This window comes from Anneissia japonica, unplaced genomic scaffold, assembly GCF_011630105.1.
Source record: "Anneissia japonica isolate Jap-2015-1 unplaced genomic scaffold, ASM1163010v1 scaffold287709_len1912824_cov184, whole genome shotgun sequence".
In the NCBI taxonomy this organism is placed as follows: domain Eukaryota; kingdom Metazoa; phylum Echinodermata; class Crinoidea; order Comatulida; family Comatulidae; genus Anneissia; species Anneissia japonica.
The window spans coordinates 1,299,452-1,316,208 of NW_022751466.1; the positions used below are offsets into that span (position 1 = coordinate 1,299,452).

The window sequence follows — 16,757 nt, forward strand, 5'->3', positions numbered from 1 at the left end:
TCAAACGAGTAGGTGGCTGCATCGGCTTCAATAAAATAGTAATAAAACGCATAAAGCAAAAGTGTAGAGTAGCCGTAACTTTTAATGGTAAAAAACACAAACGTTTTCGAGCATCGCCCTTCATCAGGTGGTGTTCATCAGGTATATATATATATATATATAGGCCTATATAAAATATATCCAATATTAGAATATATATAACTCGGATATTTCTGCCACTACTGTAACCTTAATCAGCCGGATATAGGCCTATAAAAATGCATATAAAGACTTACCATACAGTAAACTACAGCCTGTAGTTATTCGAATAAAACACGTTCCGAGCATGAATCTTCATACTTACTGAAACTGAAAATATGAACATCAAGAGAGGAATGTAATTATTACAAAAACAAAATCTCTAACGCCTGCCGAAACAAAAACAACTTCGAATATAATAAGGAAAACATACTGGATCAGATAAAATGTATTTATTATCAAAGCCAACTACACGAGCACTGAAATAACAGCGTAGTACCTTTAAGTATGTTAATAGAGGCTCTTCATTGACCCGAATATTTTAACAAGGGCTACGGTTTTGGGATCAATTGCATTATTCTTTTTTTTCTTTTTGGTTTTATCGATGAACTGTATACATTTAAGATTCTTGTCATAGATAGGCATAGGCCTACTACAATAATAATTCGCTAATCACTAAGACATCCTTGAAAATGTCTTACCATGGACCTTATTAAACTAGGTCCAGGTAAGACATTTTTCAAATGGATCGGAATTTTCAGTGTATTTTTATTAGGCCTACATTTCCGTTGTTTGTATTTGATTTTAGCGGCATGAACCATTAAATCCATGCTTTGTGTAAACACGATTGGTTTGGTGATTTTGCACATTGCCATGTCTCCAATCGTGTAAGCTTTGTGTTGAATGAAGATTGGTAGATGGTGCTTTGAAAAGTGGTCTCGAATTAGAGGGGGTCTCTTTGTAAGTAAAATTTAACTTAACCTGTATATTACATAGATATATCCATGTTGCCTTAATTACTTTTACAAGGCGTTAGCTGGCCGTTAGATTGGTAATCCCCTATAAATCACCAAATCATCTCAAAATGTAGCCTACTTTACGTCATTTATAGTGGTTGCCTGCAATTCATTTCATCTTTTATTATCTTTAACAGATCCATTAAGCTACAACAATAACAGTGAAATCTCTTTAGGGTGGTGCTAGGCCGACAGGAATCAGGTTGTAAAAATACGATTGACACATTTCAACTTGATGACGTTCAGTCATGTAATTGATAGGCACAAAACATTGATATTTTGTCACTTGATCATATCGATCCGATAGACTTTACAATATCTAGTTTGTCGTTGCAATACTTTACTCTTGATCTGACCCCTGTGAACTCTTAATGCGCATTGACAGGCCTACCCAGGATATAGGCCTATAGGCCTAAGGTCCTTATTTCCTTGTGTGCTATCGTAGTGCACATAAGTATACCAACTTGAAGTTTCCGTTTACACGGAAAGATTTCCTCCGAATCCCTTTCAAAACAGCAGCACAACTAGTACCTACAACTTAGAGCAAGGACGTGTGTCGATTAACCCCTGTTGTTACTGGTGAATCGATCGTGGCCGTATTGGAACAGCTGCCGAAGAAATTCGATAAGTAAAGAACAAACGCTCCGAACGAAACACAACTCCTAGCAAATTTGTTTCGAATTGACTAAAGATGGCAAAATTATGATGTAAAATTGTGCTTCTGGGACGACATATCAAAAACATTGTGATTTTTGTTCAGAATGTAGAGAATGTTCACAGCGGATCTATAGGGATTTTAATGGTCGGTGTGACGGTTACCGCAGTTGGTATGTACAGTATTCCCAACTTTTATCAACTAGGTTAATTGAATTTCATTACGTTAATTTGAATTCTATATCGAATTCCATCCGATATATAACAAAAGCTGAAGATTCAATCAATATTAATGGATTTATAGGCCCAAAATGCAGTGCTTTCAACAACCAAAATTTGATCGTTAAAGAAAGAAAGGCGTGGTTTGGCGCAGTGGGAACGATTTGGTTCCAACCTCCAGGCCAGGGTTTCAATCCCTCAATTGCTGTGCATCAGTGTTTATTTCATTTGTTAAAGTGAAGTTATACCTTAATGCTAAATTTCCAGTATCATAATATATACCGTAAAACCTTGAATTGAAGCCCAGTGGGCTAAATCTAGAGATGAAGCCCATCTTGAATTGAAGCCCCCTCTTTAGCTTGCAATATTAGCATCGAAAAGAAGCCCATGGGCTTCTTTTCAAAATAGCATAGGCTTCTTTTTGGGATACATTTTTTTTTATATGAACACATTTTATAAGAACACTGAGGCTGAAATTGCAAAAACAAAATGAGGATGAGGTAAATGTCTAATGGGATTTTTGAATTAAAAAAAAAATTATATCTACCTTGTGTGCAGTGGGTAAGTAGTACCCTCTATAATGCAGTACAGTAGGTGTACAACCTGTCATTTGGGGCCATTTTTACCGGGCCATTTTTTTCTCTGGCCATTTTTTCAGGGGGATTTTTTTCAGGGACCATTTTTTGCAGGACCACTTTTTACCTACATTCCAGTACAGTGATACTGCTGTACAATAATATATGTCTGAAAAGTGTGTAACATAAGAACAAAATAAGAACATTTTGAGCCTGAAATCGGCCAAAAAATAAGAAAACTGAGTCTGAGCAAAATTTTACTGGTTCTTATAAAAAAAAAAACGTGTAGTACAGTACATAGGCTTACACTTTGCATGAATTTCAGAAAACAAAAATAAATTAAAAACAAGCTTGGTATAATACATTAGTTTAGGAGATTTAATGCCAGTTAAATACACGTTGATGTTACATTGACTTTATTTATTGTTTAATTATACAAATTCACAAAATTTAGAGCAGATCCTTTTGAAAAGAAACCACCTTTTTACTTTGCCAAAGCTCTTTACTTTGCCAAAATAGTCTCGAAAAGAAGACCACCTCGAAAAGAAACCCATCCAAAGTTCGGCGAAAAAAAAGCCCAGGGCTTCAATTCGAGGTTTTACAGTATAGGCCTAGACCCCAAATAAAACTGTACCATGTCTCTCGAGTCTAATTACGTTAACGGTTTATTTGTTGGATACCGGTTACTGTAGTAATTACAAGCCTGGTTGCATTTCTAGTCTAGCGTGGAGCTAAGAGATTGGTGGTTAATCCTTCTAATCAGTGGAAACAAATCCCGTTTAAAATAAACTAAAATCTCCATGTAATCTCGTCCCGCTTTTGGCGATATGACACGTTGAAAAACGAAACGCGTTTAGGCATACTATAATCTTATAGAATGTGAAGAACGAAACGCGTTTAGGCATACTATAATCTTATAGAATGTGAAAAACGAAACGCGTTTAGGCATACTATAATCTTATAGAATGTTTAGGCCTATTGTTTTGCAAATGAGCTTATAGTATAGATATTTGATATATTAAAAAGAGCATATTTATTGCTAAACACGTCAAAATCTTAAGTACATTAGACCATGGAGGTATACCTCCATGATTAGACTAATACCTAATCATTTTTAGTTATTTATTTTATTTCATTTCATAGGATTTATATAGCAGAACTTTGTGAAAACAGGAAACTGCTCAAGGCGTTTTTTTCCCCAGGACATTGGATACAGAAACAATAATAGGCTTACACAACGTGCAAGTGGGAGTATTCCTAGCTTGGATGTAGTTCAACAGCACTAATTTTTATTCCAAATCATTCTCTTACCAGGTACCCATCTATACCTCTAGTGGCCAAAGGACAAACAGCGTGACGAACACCAGTCTCGCACCCCGGATCTTCCGATTGAAGTCCCAATTCCTTCTGCGCCATAGGATGCGGGACCACGCGACGCTGTGTTTACAGTTATACTTGCCACAAGTCTATTATTTTTTATTTTTTTGCTCATTCTGGACAGCGCCACAAACGAGAAAGTTAATTTAGAGACGGAAAAAAAAAGAAATCGAGTATGGGACGCCAATTAAATTAAATTAATTTAATTAAATTAGGTATGGCGCGCACTAAGTACAATAAAGACTGAGTAACCCAAAATTAGGGTCTGGAACCCAGGCTATGTTTACAGTGTACAACGTTCAATATGTTAAAGACCTAATTCATGATAGAGTATTTTTGGTTTCTACAAACCAGAGGTACGTCTACAATCAGACCTAATTCATGTCTAAAGCAGATTCGGTTGGCAGTTACAGCAACTTCGAATATCGAAAGACCTTAATCAATCGTAATTTCAAAAATCGACGAGTAGCTCCGATACTTTCTTAACTGTGTCGCCATATGCATGTCGCTGTATTCGTGTTCATCCATTTTATCCTCTTTTTAGTCGGAATATACATATAAAATAAAGATTAACCGTTTTTATAAGAAAAAATGTAGAATGTAAAATTATTAACAATATTACTAGCAGTGGGAAAACTTTAAAACCATTAACATCAATTATCCAGATTTATTATTGTTCGAGTGGACCAAATTCACTGTGAATTTCAGCTCGGGTTTTATAGGGCGACTGTTTATTAACATTAATATTCCCAAAGAATTCTGGTTCTTAAGATATAGAGAGTAGTAGAGAAATTATCTGTCTTGTTGAACCAATTATTTACTTACCTTAGCAAAGGTTTCAGCAACTGTTTCGGTGGCTTTCTTCAGGCTAATGAACCCTTGAATAAATTGGGTCATTCACACTTATTGTTAATAATAATAATAATTATTATTATTATTATTATTATTATTATTATTATTATTATAACAATAAGAATACCATTATCAATATCATTGTCAATGTCATCATCAATCATTATTTTATCATGACCATGATCATCAGCATCAACATAATAATCATAAAACTGTATTGTTATTATTTATGTTATCATCATTATTAGTAGTAATATAAATTGTATTATTATTATTATTATTATTATTATTTACCTGTATTATTGCTAATAATATTATTTTTGGTGACATGTTAGTATTTAGCTTCTGGTTTTCTTGTGATGAAAACTATTTATTGGTTTGATTAAGCCTATTTCTAACACACAGAGTATTAATTCAGCCATTATATGACCGGCTCACACAAAGACATTTTTCCAAAGCTAGGCCTAGCGGATTGACTTCTTGGCAAATCTATGTCGATGGTGCTATTAATTTAAGACTGATATATATTATACAGCTTAAATCGACGATAAAGTGTTTCACACACGATCCTTCGACCGACACCCATTTTAGTGGATAGACATTATGAACAAACGAAAAATCTAACTGCCAGTTTTTTCATAGACATAAGTTCTTTCTTTGCAATTCAAATTAGGATTTTAAAGGTATCTTATTATGTCTTTCAATTCATAGTTAGGCCTATTTCTGTTGGTTTAATTACCTTTATAGCGGCTTATTTTTAGGCAGGTGATATACAAACGTGAAATTATATGGTGACAGAAATAATGTTAAACCCAAGTGAATTTTACATTTTAATAAGAGAAACCTTTAAACATATTACAGTACCACATTGATTAAATAAACAACCGTCGTAGTTAAACAAAATAAAAATGTAGCCTACTATTACGCTGTTCAATTATGTATAAATATACAGTGTCTGTTTATGAGCTGAAAAATTGAAAAATAACATTATACAAGTAATTTTGAATTTTTTAATTTGTATAATTAAATAAGTTATTAACTTACAAAGGACAGTGAAGATTAAATTTGCTGTATTATTTTGCATCTGTAAATCAACGAAAACTATTTATTATATGTTTTTCTGGTTGGAAGTTAATATTTTTTATATTTATTTAATTGAGATATTAAAATGTTGGTTGAATTTTTAGAGGGTTAAAATAGTACGTCTTTATTAAAATCATTGTATATCCGCCATACGGTGTCGTGCTTGAGTCACATAGGGAAACATCTCTGTGTGGAAATTATAGTAAATACAGGATAGCAAACGTATACAACGTAACTTAATATCGTATTTCATTTTTTAAATGAGGAATCTAATAGGCTTAACAATTTAATTACTTTCTAGGTATAAAATATTTACAAGCGTGACTGTGGTTATGCAACGTTCCAGCGCAAACTTATACATTGTTATTATGAAGTCGCGAATGCTACCTCCATGGATGTACCGGTAATTTTACCAATATGGCTGCACTTATTGTAGGCGGTAGAACCATGCAGGACATCGTTAGAACCGTGTACCGTGTTTAACTACGGCGGTATCGTGTACCGCTATGTGACAAAGTAACGCAGTAAATATATTTGCCGCGCATGTGTATTGAAACGCATTTCATATCGTGATTTCATTTTATTTTATTTTATTTATTCGTCGCAAAACATAGTATTTATACAAACATTAAGACAATAACATACGATAACAGGATAAGTTAAAACGCAAAACAGGTACCCATCAAAAATGAACAAAATTCAATGCCGGGTGGGGCCTACAGCAAAAATGACAAATGTAGGGCCTATACAAAAACAATATTTATGGTAACATGGACGGATGTACTGGAACGCAACTGTAGTCAATATCACTAAACGCTAGTTTAGTATGTTTATATTAAAACACAAGAGGATAATGTTTTCATTCTGATTGAAATACAAGTACAGTACTCTTAAGCCTAAGGGGACAGCAATGTTTATCTAAATATAAAGATGCCTGCTTGACTTAAAAAACGGTTATATAGAATTCAGACATATTTAAATTCAGGAATAATTCAAATCTAGATTTATCGAATGAAGATGTAGAATGTTAAATGATCTTTGTTACGAGGAAAACCTGCAGATCATGCCATCGCTCAAAGTGACATTAATCTTAATTTAGGTAGATTGTTCAAAATGCTCCTCATCGATTATAGTCGATAATTTAGTGTCATCTTTATGCGGTGCTCTTGTGTTCATGTGTCCTGCTGGTGTATTTGTACTACTCGGTCCGTGTTTTAAAGTGGCAATTACACGTGTTTGTTAAGAAAATGTGCATTCTAAGGACGGGCTCGCACTAGAGCAATGTAGACGCGTCACGACACAAACACAGCAATGCTAACAGGCGCTTAGTAATGGACCTTTCTGGAGTGTCAATCAAGATTAACAAATGCCCAATCGGAATACGGCCAGAAATACGCGCGTGCCTCAAATACACGTACACACGTTTTGTCCCAAAATCACACGTGTTTGCGTATGTATTTACACTCTGTCGTTCTGTAGGACCTAAGCCACAATTATGCAAGGGGTGGGGCTTTGCGAAAGGTCCATTACTTGCGTTTGAAAACGCGCGCGTCTAAATTCCTCTAGTGTGAACCAAGCTTAACGCTTAGCAGGCGTTTGTGTATGGACTACGCGCGCGTAACATTACAGCGTTGACCGCAGGATGTTTACATGTTGAACACGTGTAGAAGGATATGATTGCGGGCTCATTTTAAATTATGGACTGGACAATGTCGAATAATGATACATCGATGATTAAGAGTAGAATTCTGAATGTGCCGTGAATGTTTAAGTAATCTCTTGAATTGTAAGAGCTTAAGTAACAGCTGTCATGGTAGCTAAGCTGATGAATGGATAAATCAAGTGAGCGCCATGACAGCAAAACATCACTTTAGACGCAAACGGATGTTCATTAAACTTATATGAGCATCCGCATAAGTGCAATAACATGTCCATAAACAGACGAGCATTAAAAAAAAAATAAAATAATGATGTAGTAGTCATGCGTGGAGATATCAGGGTTTACCAGCATAAATATGTCTATTGAAAAGTATACATCCTGAGATCTCAAAGTTGTGATTGGCTCTTAAAATGCACTGAATCGATCGCAGGTAATTACATGGCCACTTAGTCGGATCACCTTAAGAAGTTACTGTTTCAAATTTAGTGACGTATTCACAATACAGTAAGTAGCCTATGTCAACAAGGTGTCGATATGCAGCAACTCAGCGATTACCGTACAATAGCCTTATTGTTATAGGTTTATAATCCGTTTTTATACTGATATGATATATATCACATCCTGGAGGGCCATCCAGAATTATCACATCTGATTCGGGTGATTGGTGGGCAAGGCCGACCACATAATGGCTCCAAAATTAAGCCTTTCAAATATTGTAGTCGCTTTGCGACAGCGCGCGTACTATAAAATGCGCATCGGCGATTAGTCATGAAGAGCTTTAATTCGAGGCAAGAATGACATTGAAACAAAACATCCCAACTAATTATTAAATACTGTAATATTCAAATCACATTTCCTCGAGGACCAAACTAAACAGACCAATTTAAATTTAGATTGAAAGTAATTTGGACGTAAATCCTATAATATCAGGTAGTCGTGTTTCATTCACATCATTGCAAATCGTATCAATAACATCATTAATATTGCGCGGAATGATTTCGGTCATTGCTCAAAACCAGTGTGACTGTCAGTTTAACGTCACCAAATCATATTATAGTGGGGCGGATATGTGACATTTTTGGTCAAGCCGTGCACTTCTGGAAAGAAGCATGAAACTTTGTCTTAGGGGGTTTTTGAGTATGTAACCACGATCTCACTCCAACCGTTCCCGCCGAAAATGGGAAAAATCAAAATGGCCAAAAAAACACATTTTTTGGCAGTTTAAAGGCTTTAAGTGCCCACATTACCATGATCTTAGTGTCAAAAATACGTATGATTTTTAGTTCAAGGAATCTAGCTCCCCCGTAGCACCGCCACTGGTGCAGCATTACTCAACTTAATAAGACTAAAATTTGAGGTGGTCCATATTCTCTCATTTGAGTGTTACGGTATTGAGGATTTGAGTTTTAGACACAAATTCAGGTGTTAAACTTCCAACTGGGTCACAACTTGTAAGAAGCAGCTGGGGCGGATGCAGAATTTGGCGTTAGGGGATGCGTGAGGGTCCACCTCACTGCCCCCACCTGGTTAGGACTGAGGGAATAAAACAATTTGAGAATAGTGACCTCTCGGGGGCGGACCCGTAAGAAAATAATTTATAGAATTTCTAAAGAAACCATTCTATAAAATTTCTACAGCTTTTCTATAGGCTAATTCTATATGATTTTCTAAACCAGCTTTATAGAGTTTTAATAGATTTTCTACAAGGTCGCTAAAGATGTTTTGATGTAGTTTAAATAGAAATCCTGAAGAACTCCGATAGAGTTCTATAGAGTGTTCTTAGAACCTCTAAAGAAAATTTGTAGAAAAAATAAAATTCTAAGAAAAATTTATAGAATTTACATAGAGTATTTGTATAGAAAAACAAAATTTTATAGAGTTTCTTTAGAAACATTTTTATTTTCTATAGAACTACAACAATTACTATAGAACTTTTTTTATATAGAATTTATATAGAATTTTCAATAATTATATCGACTTTTATAGAATTCCCATACAATTCTATAGAAAGTTAGACGAAAAAAAATCTATAGAAAGTTAATAGAATTTTCATAGAAAAATACACAGGTTTCTATAAAATGTCTACAGAATTTTGAATTTCTGTTAAAAATTCTATAGAATTATTAGTATTTCCATAGAGATTATTTTATAGAAAAATATAAAATTCTAGAGAATACATATATAAAGTTATAGCTGTCTCTTATACACATCTAGATGTGTATAAGAGACAGCCGATAGGGTGAGCGATTATATGGAAACCGAGCTTTTCTCTGATTATCGCACATAATGGGGTCCCTCAGTGGGCGGGGTCATGCTAAGAAACGTAATTTTGCTTGTTCCGTCACTGGAAGACTATTTTAGACGTGGGGCGGGGTGGGGGTGCTTTGCGGTAGTCTAGAGGTTCTCCTAGCTTCGGAAAGTTTTGTTTTTTCTAGATGCTGAGAAATACACTTGCATGCATTACGAGACTTCTATTGATGATGAATACATACACATTGAATTAATAGTTCTCCCCCATTTTACCATGGACAATTAATATTGCGATGATGAAGATGATGATGATGATGATGTGATGATAACAAGGAGGAGGAATCGTAGCAGGTGACGACAAGCTCCTGTGCAATTTTAATTAACAGGCCCTTTGGTATGATTGTCAACCGAGGCCCGTATCCCGAGTTCGTCGTCACATTTTCAATGCACACAATCAAACAATAAAATTTATATAGGCCTAATCAGTACATTCTCGACTGTCATGAAAATAACATAGGGGACCTATCTAAAAAATAACGTTGTATGTCATGCTCGGAAGCGGAAACTTTAACCTACAAGTTTGATATATGTTTTCATGTTTTTTGTTGAATGGTCTTTAATGATATTACAGGGGCGGATCTAGGTTCACATTTAGGTGGAGGGCAGACTTTTTTTTAGTAAAAACGCCAAGGTGGGGTGGGTGGGGGGTGGGTCCGGCGGTCCTCCCCCGGAACAATTTTGATTCTTAGATGGCTGGAAATGAGCTTTCCGGACTTCTGAGGTGTCTTTTAATGACTTTTAAGCTCTTCAAAATTCAAGGTTTTCCCCCTCTTGAAAACGGTCAGGTAAACTTTCTCATTCTTATTACAGTAAATAGGCCTATTTATGTGTGTATACGTACATTTGAAAAAATTGAGTTGCTTACGTATTCTATTTTCCATGAATGGATAACCCCAAAGAGGAAGGAGGGTCCAGGTCAAACATTTGATCACTAGATGGCAGGAAATGAGCTTTTCCGACTTCTGAGGTGTCTTTTAACGACTTTTAAGTTCTTTAAATTTTAAGGTTTTCCTCCGCTTGAAAACGGTCAGGTAAACTTCTCATTCTTATTACTGTAAATACTAGGCCTAGTAGCCATACTTTTTTTTAAACTTTTTTTCCCAAAAGGGGGAGGGGTCAGGACCCCCTGACCTCAGATTCGCCAATGGATATTATATTATAATATTACCACAACATAAGGAACACTATGTCACCTACGTAGTTCAGACCCATATACATTTCTATTTTCTTAGACCTAAATCATAAGGAAGTCCGCTGTCTATCCAAATTTCTGGAAATTATACGTTTTATGCATGCACTGACATGATTATTTTGTTGTTTGTTGAATGGTCTTCTTTGAAAATATTACAGTCTAATATGACCACAACATAAGGAAGTTCATTCTTTAAATGTTTAATAGATAGTAGAGAAAATTATGATTAGTTTATCAAAATCATTATACACATGTTAAATCCAATAAAAAAAAAAATTTAAAAAAATATGTTTTCAGTGCACGCGCCGACGCGGTTTTAGTTAATAAATCTTAGTTATTCTTTAATTAATACTTGTTAATAATGCGGTTCTAAAATTAATCTTGTGACCACAACTTTTAAGTTAAGAAACTTTACATTTTACCTGCCAATTAATAGAGTATTATACGCTTATTAGATATCTTTTCAATTTCTCAGTTTTTTTTTATTTATTTATTATTTTTCCACTTCCAACGCTGTATGATTTGAAATTTACATACCATTCATGTCATTGCTCTTCTTCAGATTCTGTGTTCATCTTCAGTCTCTCAGTGTTCGGTGGTTGTTTTTTACTTTCTTTTTAGTTGTACTGTATCTAAGTGTTCGGTGGTTGTTTTATACTTTCTTTTTAGTTGTACTGTATCTAAGTGTTCGGTGGTTGTTTTTTACTTTCTTTTTAGTTGTACTGTATCTAAGTGATCGGTGGTTGTTTTTTACTTTCTTTTTAGTTGTACTGTATCTAAGTGTTCGGTGGTTTTATACTTTCTTTTAGTTGTACTGTATCTAAGTGTTCGGTGGTTGTTTTTTACTTTCTTTTTAGTTGTACTGTATCTAAGTGTTGGGTGGTTGTTTTTTACTTTCTTTTTAGTTGTACTGTATCTAAGTCTGTTCGTAAGTTTTAAGCTCTCGGTCTTAGGCTATCAACTCCATTAAAGACGTTTTTGTTTTTTTTGTTTTTTTTTTGTTTTTTTTTATAACGTATAGCATTAGTAAAAATAATGAAATAATGATTCATTAATCAAAAAGTAATAATTAAAATAATATGTTTTCGCTTTGTTGTAACTTTGGAATAACAAAATATAATAAAATTATATATGCCTTTCAATAAGGTTATAAAAATCAACGCACATGTATAGCCTATCCTCCCTGTGATTGACTTTGTATTAACCAAACATTGTGATATAAATCATAATAATACTGTAATAAAAGAACTCAACAGTGTACCGTACGTTATCGCGCAGCCGATTTAATTACAGTCCCTCTTTGATTAATACTTAGACAATGCAAAAAGTTTATTTTGTCTATATATTTTTGTCTTTGGTTTAGGTAGGTGGCATTTCTGACATATTTTATTATCACAATGAAGATTTTATGGTAGTTTTATGTAGGCCTATGTTCAATTGGATTCCTAAACTAAAGCATACAGTAGGTGTGGACACTAAAGTCATGGTAGTTAGGGCACTCGTCATTTTAATACTAAAAATGTGTTTCTTTGGTGGCCAATTTGAATATTATATTTATTTTGCATTGAAGATGTACGTTATTGTGTTTTATATATGTTCTTCTTGAACTGAAGAACATAGGTATTGACACCAGGGTCATGGTAATGTAAGCACTTAGAGCTTTAAATTGAAAAATTGGGTTCTTTTTTTAGCGGCCATTTTGAACATTTTAATTACTTTTTTTGCATTTTCACGATGAAGATGTATGTATGTATGCTCACAAGATGTTTTATTGGATTCCTTGAACTAAAGAACATGATTATCAACACCAAGATCATGGTAATGTGGGCACTTTAAGCTTTAAACTGCCAAAGTGTTTTGGCGGCCATTTTGATTTTTCCCATTTTCGGCGGGAACGGTTAGAGTGACATTGTGGTTCCCGCAAGTTTTGGAATCGGCATACTCAAAAACCCCTGAGAACAAAGTTCCATGCTTTTTTCCAGAAGTGCACGCCCCAGTCACATATCCGCCCCACTATTATGGAATTAGTAGTATTGGGCTAAGCTGTGGGCCGACCCATTAACAGGTTTGTTTTATCAAAGACGCGAACGTTGGTGAATGTATACACATCTCATGTGAGCAGTTTTATATGGAACTTCTGCTTATATTTGTTTAGTTAAACATGGCGGGTTTACTTTCTTTATAAAATAAAATACAAAATTTAATAACTGAGACGGTTCATGATGTTTTATTGGGTTAGGCCTATGTGATCGGACATAAGACTTTGGTATTAGGCCCTATAATGATTTGTGAGCGTATTTCTCTTTAATCTTACATATTTTGTTGCCATTGTGAATTAATAGTGACATTTTTATCGGAGAATGTGCGGTCCGGTGGCGTAGCTGTATTAATTGACCGATGCTGATGGGAAGGGGTTTTCGGAGGGAGGGGAGACGCCTGGGGCTCAAACATTTTCTAGGTTGTTGTTGGAGTAGCATGCAGTTTATATTTGTTGCCATATTTTTATCATCTTCTTTATGATTTCAGATTCTCGTCGAAGATGAGTGTTGAAAATAATGGCTAATCATACTATGTCAACAGATGATCCGATAGAGTCACTCACAAAAGATGAATACTATAGAAGACAACGCTTGATTCGATATCGGTATACTGCGCAGGAACGCAAACGCCTGCGTCAGCAACAAATCAAGGACGATCTACGGGGACTTCGTGTGCCTTCAATAGTTTGCTTAGTTGTTGGTGTTCTATTTACTCTTGGAAGTGTTGCCATGACCGTATGTGGATACTATGCAGAATCAATTGCAACACAGGATGCTGATAATAGTACTGTTTATGTGGACGAACATTTGAAGGAACACCTTGAGGATTTGAAAAAGGTGGGCCCGGTTCTTGTCGGTTGTGGGATTTTTACTTCAATGTGTGCGCTCGTTATTGTCTTTGAAACGAGGAACGATAAGAATGAGTCGACAGGATCTAAAGAAGAAAAACACAATAATACACCTTGTTTGATGGAGTACAGTTTTGGAGCAACGCAAGACGACAGCAACGCTGGTGCTGAATTGAAACAACTGACAACACTCGATGTAGATAACCTTCCACAAACGCCTATGCAACATATCAATGATATTAAACTTGAGAACGAAACTAAAGTATTATTAACTGCCGAACCAATTGCCGAAAATAACTGTTTACAAACCACAGAGCAAATAACTAACTGCAGTTTAAAACAAAGTCAATCTTACGAAACTAATAATCATGAATTTGAGTATGACAGAGCGGATGTAAGTGATTCGAATAATCGAAATACAACTCAAAGTAAATTTCCATTAATAAATTGTGCGCCAAAGTCCCAACCTTTACCGCCATTGGATTTGAAATCAAGTCGTGAAGAAGTTGCACAAGAATCGGGGATCAGCAGAGTGCCACGGGGAAATAAAAGGAAACAGAAACGTAAGCCACAGTGCGTTGATACACTTTCAGAAAAAGCCAATCAAAAGAAAAATCAAGACATTATGGAATTACCAATTGAGAAACCATCACAAAATGATAAAGGAAATATCGTAGATGAAGGTATTAAAAGCGAGACAGAAAACGACACTTTCAAGTTAATAGAAGCAAGCGGTGATGTAGATCAGAAGAAAGGAAAGCGAAGAAGTTTACGAGGTTCACTAAAAAGAAAACGGAAATCATCAAATACGGTTCAACCGTCCGATAATGCTGCATTTGATGTCACGCTAGCGGAAAATGATGACGTTACGACGGAAAGACATCCGACTTCACGATCCCAACCATCAAGCTCAACGTTTTCACGCAAGTTCAGTAACGAAGCTTGGCCGGATGGATCAAACGACAGCAAAAGTGTCGGAAAGACACCTTTAAACGGAACATTCCGCTCTGAATCAAACCTAGTCGGCCTATCCTCAAATACAGCTCAAAAAGTCTTGGTGGAAAATCCAGATAATTCAAATATATCAAGTTCACGAAATGTAAGAACTAAAGATAGTGAAATATCGTCCGAAAATGGTGAAAACGTATGAACTATTTGTATCTAAAACAAGATATTTCATCTATTACATATTATCTTGAAACATTTGGTTTTTGGGCAGTCAGGATTGGAAGGGCTGGTCAGCATTCATATCACCTTATATAACCGGCAATAACATTCCTTAGTCCTAAAGCAATCTAATTGTAATTTATTTGGCATTGTAACATTTAGTAAATTTATTATAGTTATTTGAGGAAAAGTGTATATTTATTGACATAAGTTGTGTAAATCACTTCGATAACATGTGTTTGTTCAACTTGGGCTAAATTTGCAAATTCATTTATTAAAAATAGGTTCAGTTGCATGGGATTAGTTAATGATTTATATATTCATATCGGAACCTGCGTTATCGATGACAATATATTTGGAAAATATAACTTATGTGAATTAACAAGACAAATAATTTACTTATTCAAAAAAAATATTTGGATAAATTAAATTTGACTAGTTTTAAATTGAAACATACGAATAAATGATAAGGTCAGGTTGGAGAATAACCTATAGCTTGCAGCGTCATTGTGCTGAATTGCGTATGGGTGTGGTCCGTGACTACCCTAGCAACCGTAAATATCAGTTTAAAAGGAAATCAGTTTATAATGAAAGAAAGAATTGTTACATACAATTCGTATTTTGTAGATTGTTAAGAAACTTGAATATAGCGGCACACAACTCTTAGTTTTAACACTGCATGACTATTGTCAATAGTCGAAGCATAAAAACAAACAATACTAAATAGCATACCACGTCTGTATTATTAAGCGTTACTATGTAACTAATTTTGCAACTAATGTTTAACTGTTATTAATTATTTATTTAAAAGTTTATTCAAAACACTATTAACTCTAAGGATCTCATGACGTATGATTTGTTAGCATCTCATAACTTAAGCCGGGCTCTTACTGTGTCCGATGGTCGCACGACCGTCGCACGACGAATCCAACTCCGCTCCCTGTGTGCGCTAAGCGACGCAACACCGTCTGCAATTGTCGGTGGTCGTCTGAACGGATCGTCATTAAAAACGATCAGATGCGCGCGCGTCGTCGCGTTGTGTTCTTCATAGAATCGCGTCGGCCGGCGACCGTCGGGTAAAATGAGTTCTCGGCTTCACACATTTTATTTCTCAATAAAGAAGGGTCGAGAAAGATATATTCTAATGAGACACAGGTCGAAACGGGTTTAATTACAACATAGAGTATCTCTTCAATAATGATCTAAATATAACTTGCATTACAATAAATAGTACTTACGAGCCATTAAGATCTGATGAGCCATTTGTAGAAAGAATCATCTTTTCAATGATATGTCTATATTCGTCATATCAGGAAGTATCGTGCAATTATTAAATGCAATCCTTTTTGTCAGTCTGATAGTAATGGACCTATATTCGCAGTTTAAACTTCGTCCACGCTCTAAAATTGTATGTGAAACTTGTGCTTGATGTGCCCATATATGGTCATGATGATGTCATAGGCCTACTACACCCAAATATGGGCATATCACGTTCATTTGCCACACAAAATTTGAGTGTGTGGACATGCAAAGAGAGACTCTTGTATTTTGCACTCTATAAATGTAAAAACATTAACCATTATTCCGTTGCAGTTGGTAACAAAGTTCATAAATATTTTAGTTCTTCTTTGGCTTTATGTTAAGGAGGTGTACTGATTGAGTTCTGAACGTGTACGTTGGATTAAAAACTATTAAAATGTTGGAGGGGTTAATTAACGTCACCCTATATTCGTAATTATACATCGAT

At 35.1% G+C, this 16,757-nt stretch overlaps 1 protein-coding gene across 7 annotated transcripts in view; it reads left to right on the top strand.

Annotated features, from left to right (window-relative positions):
* LOC117121685 overlaps positions 1-16,751 on the top strand; it is a 34,922-nt gene extending 18,171 nt beyond the window's left edge. For 6 of the 7 annotated variants that reach the window (XM_033266967.1, XM_033266965.1, XM_033266966.1 and 3 more), the window contains one exon: positions 13,483-16,751. In XM_033266967.1, coding sequence (XP_033122858.1) covers positions 13,512-14,993 — 1,482 coding nt within the window. In that variant the 5' untranslated portion in view covers positions 13,483-13,511 and the 3' untranslated portion in view covers positions 14,994-16,751. Of the gene's footprint in view, positions 1-1,348; positions 1,862-13,482 lie in introns of those variants that run through there. The other variant, XM_033266964.1, reaches the window with a different exon arrangement.
* Positions 16,752-16,757: the final 6 nt, after the last annotated feature.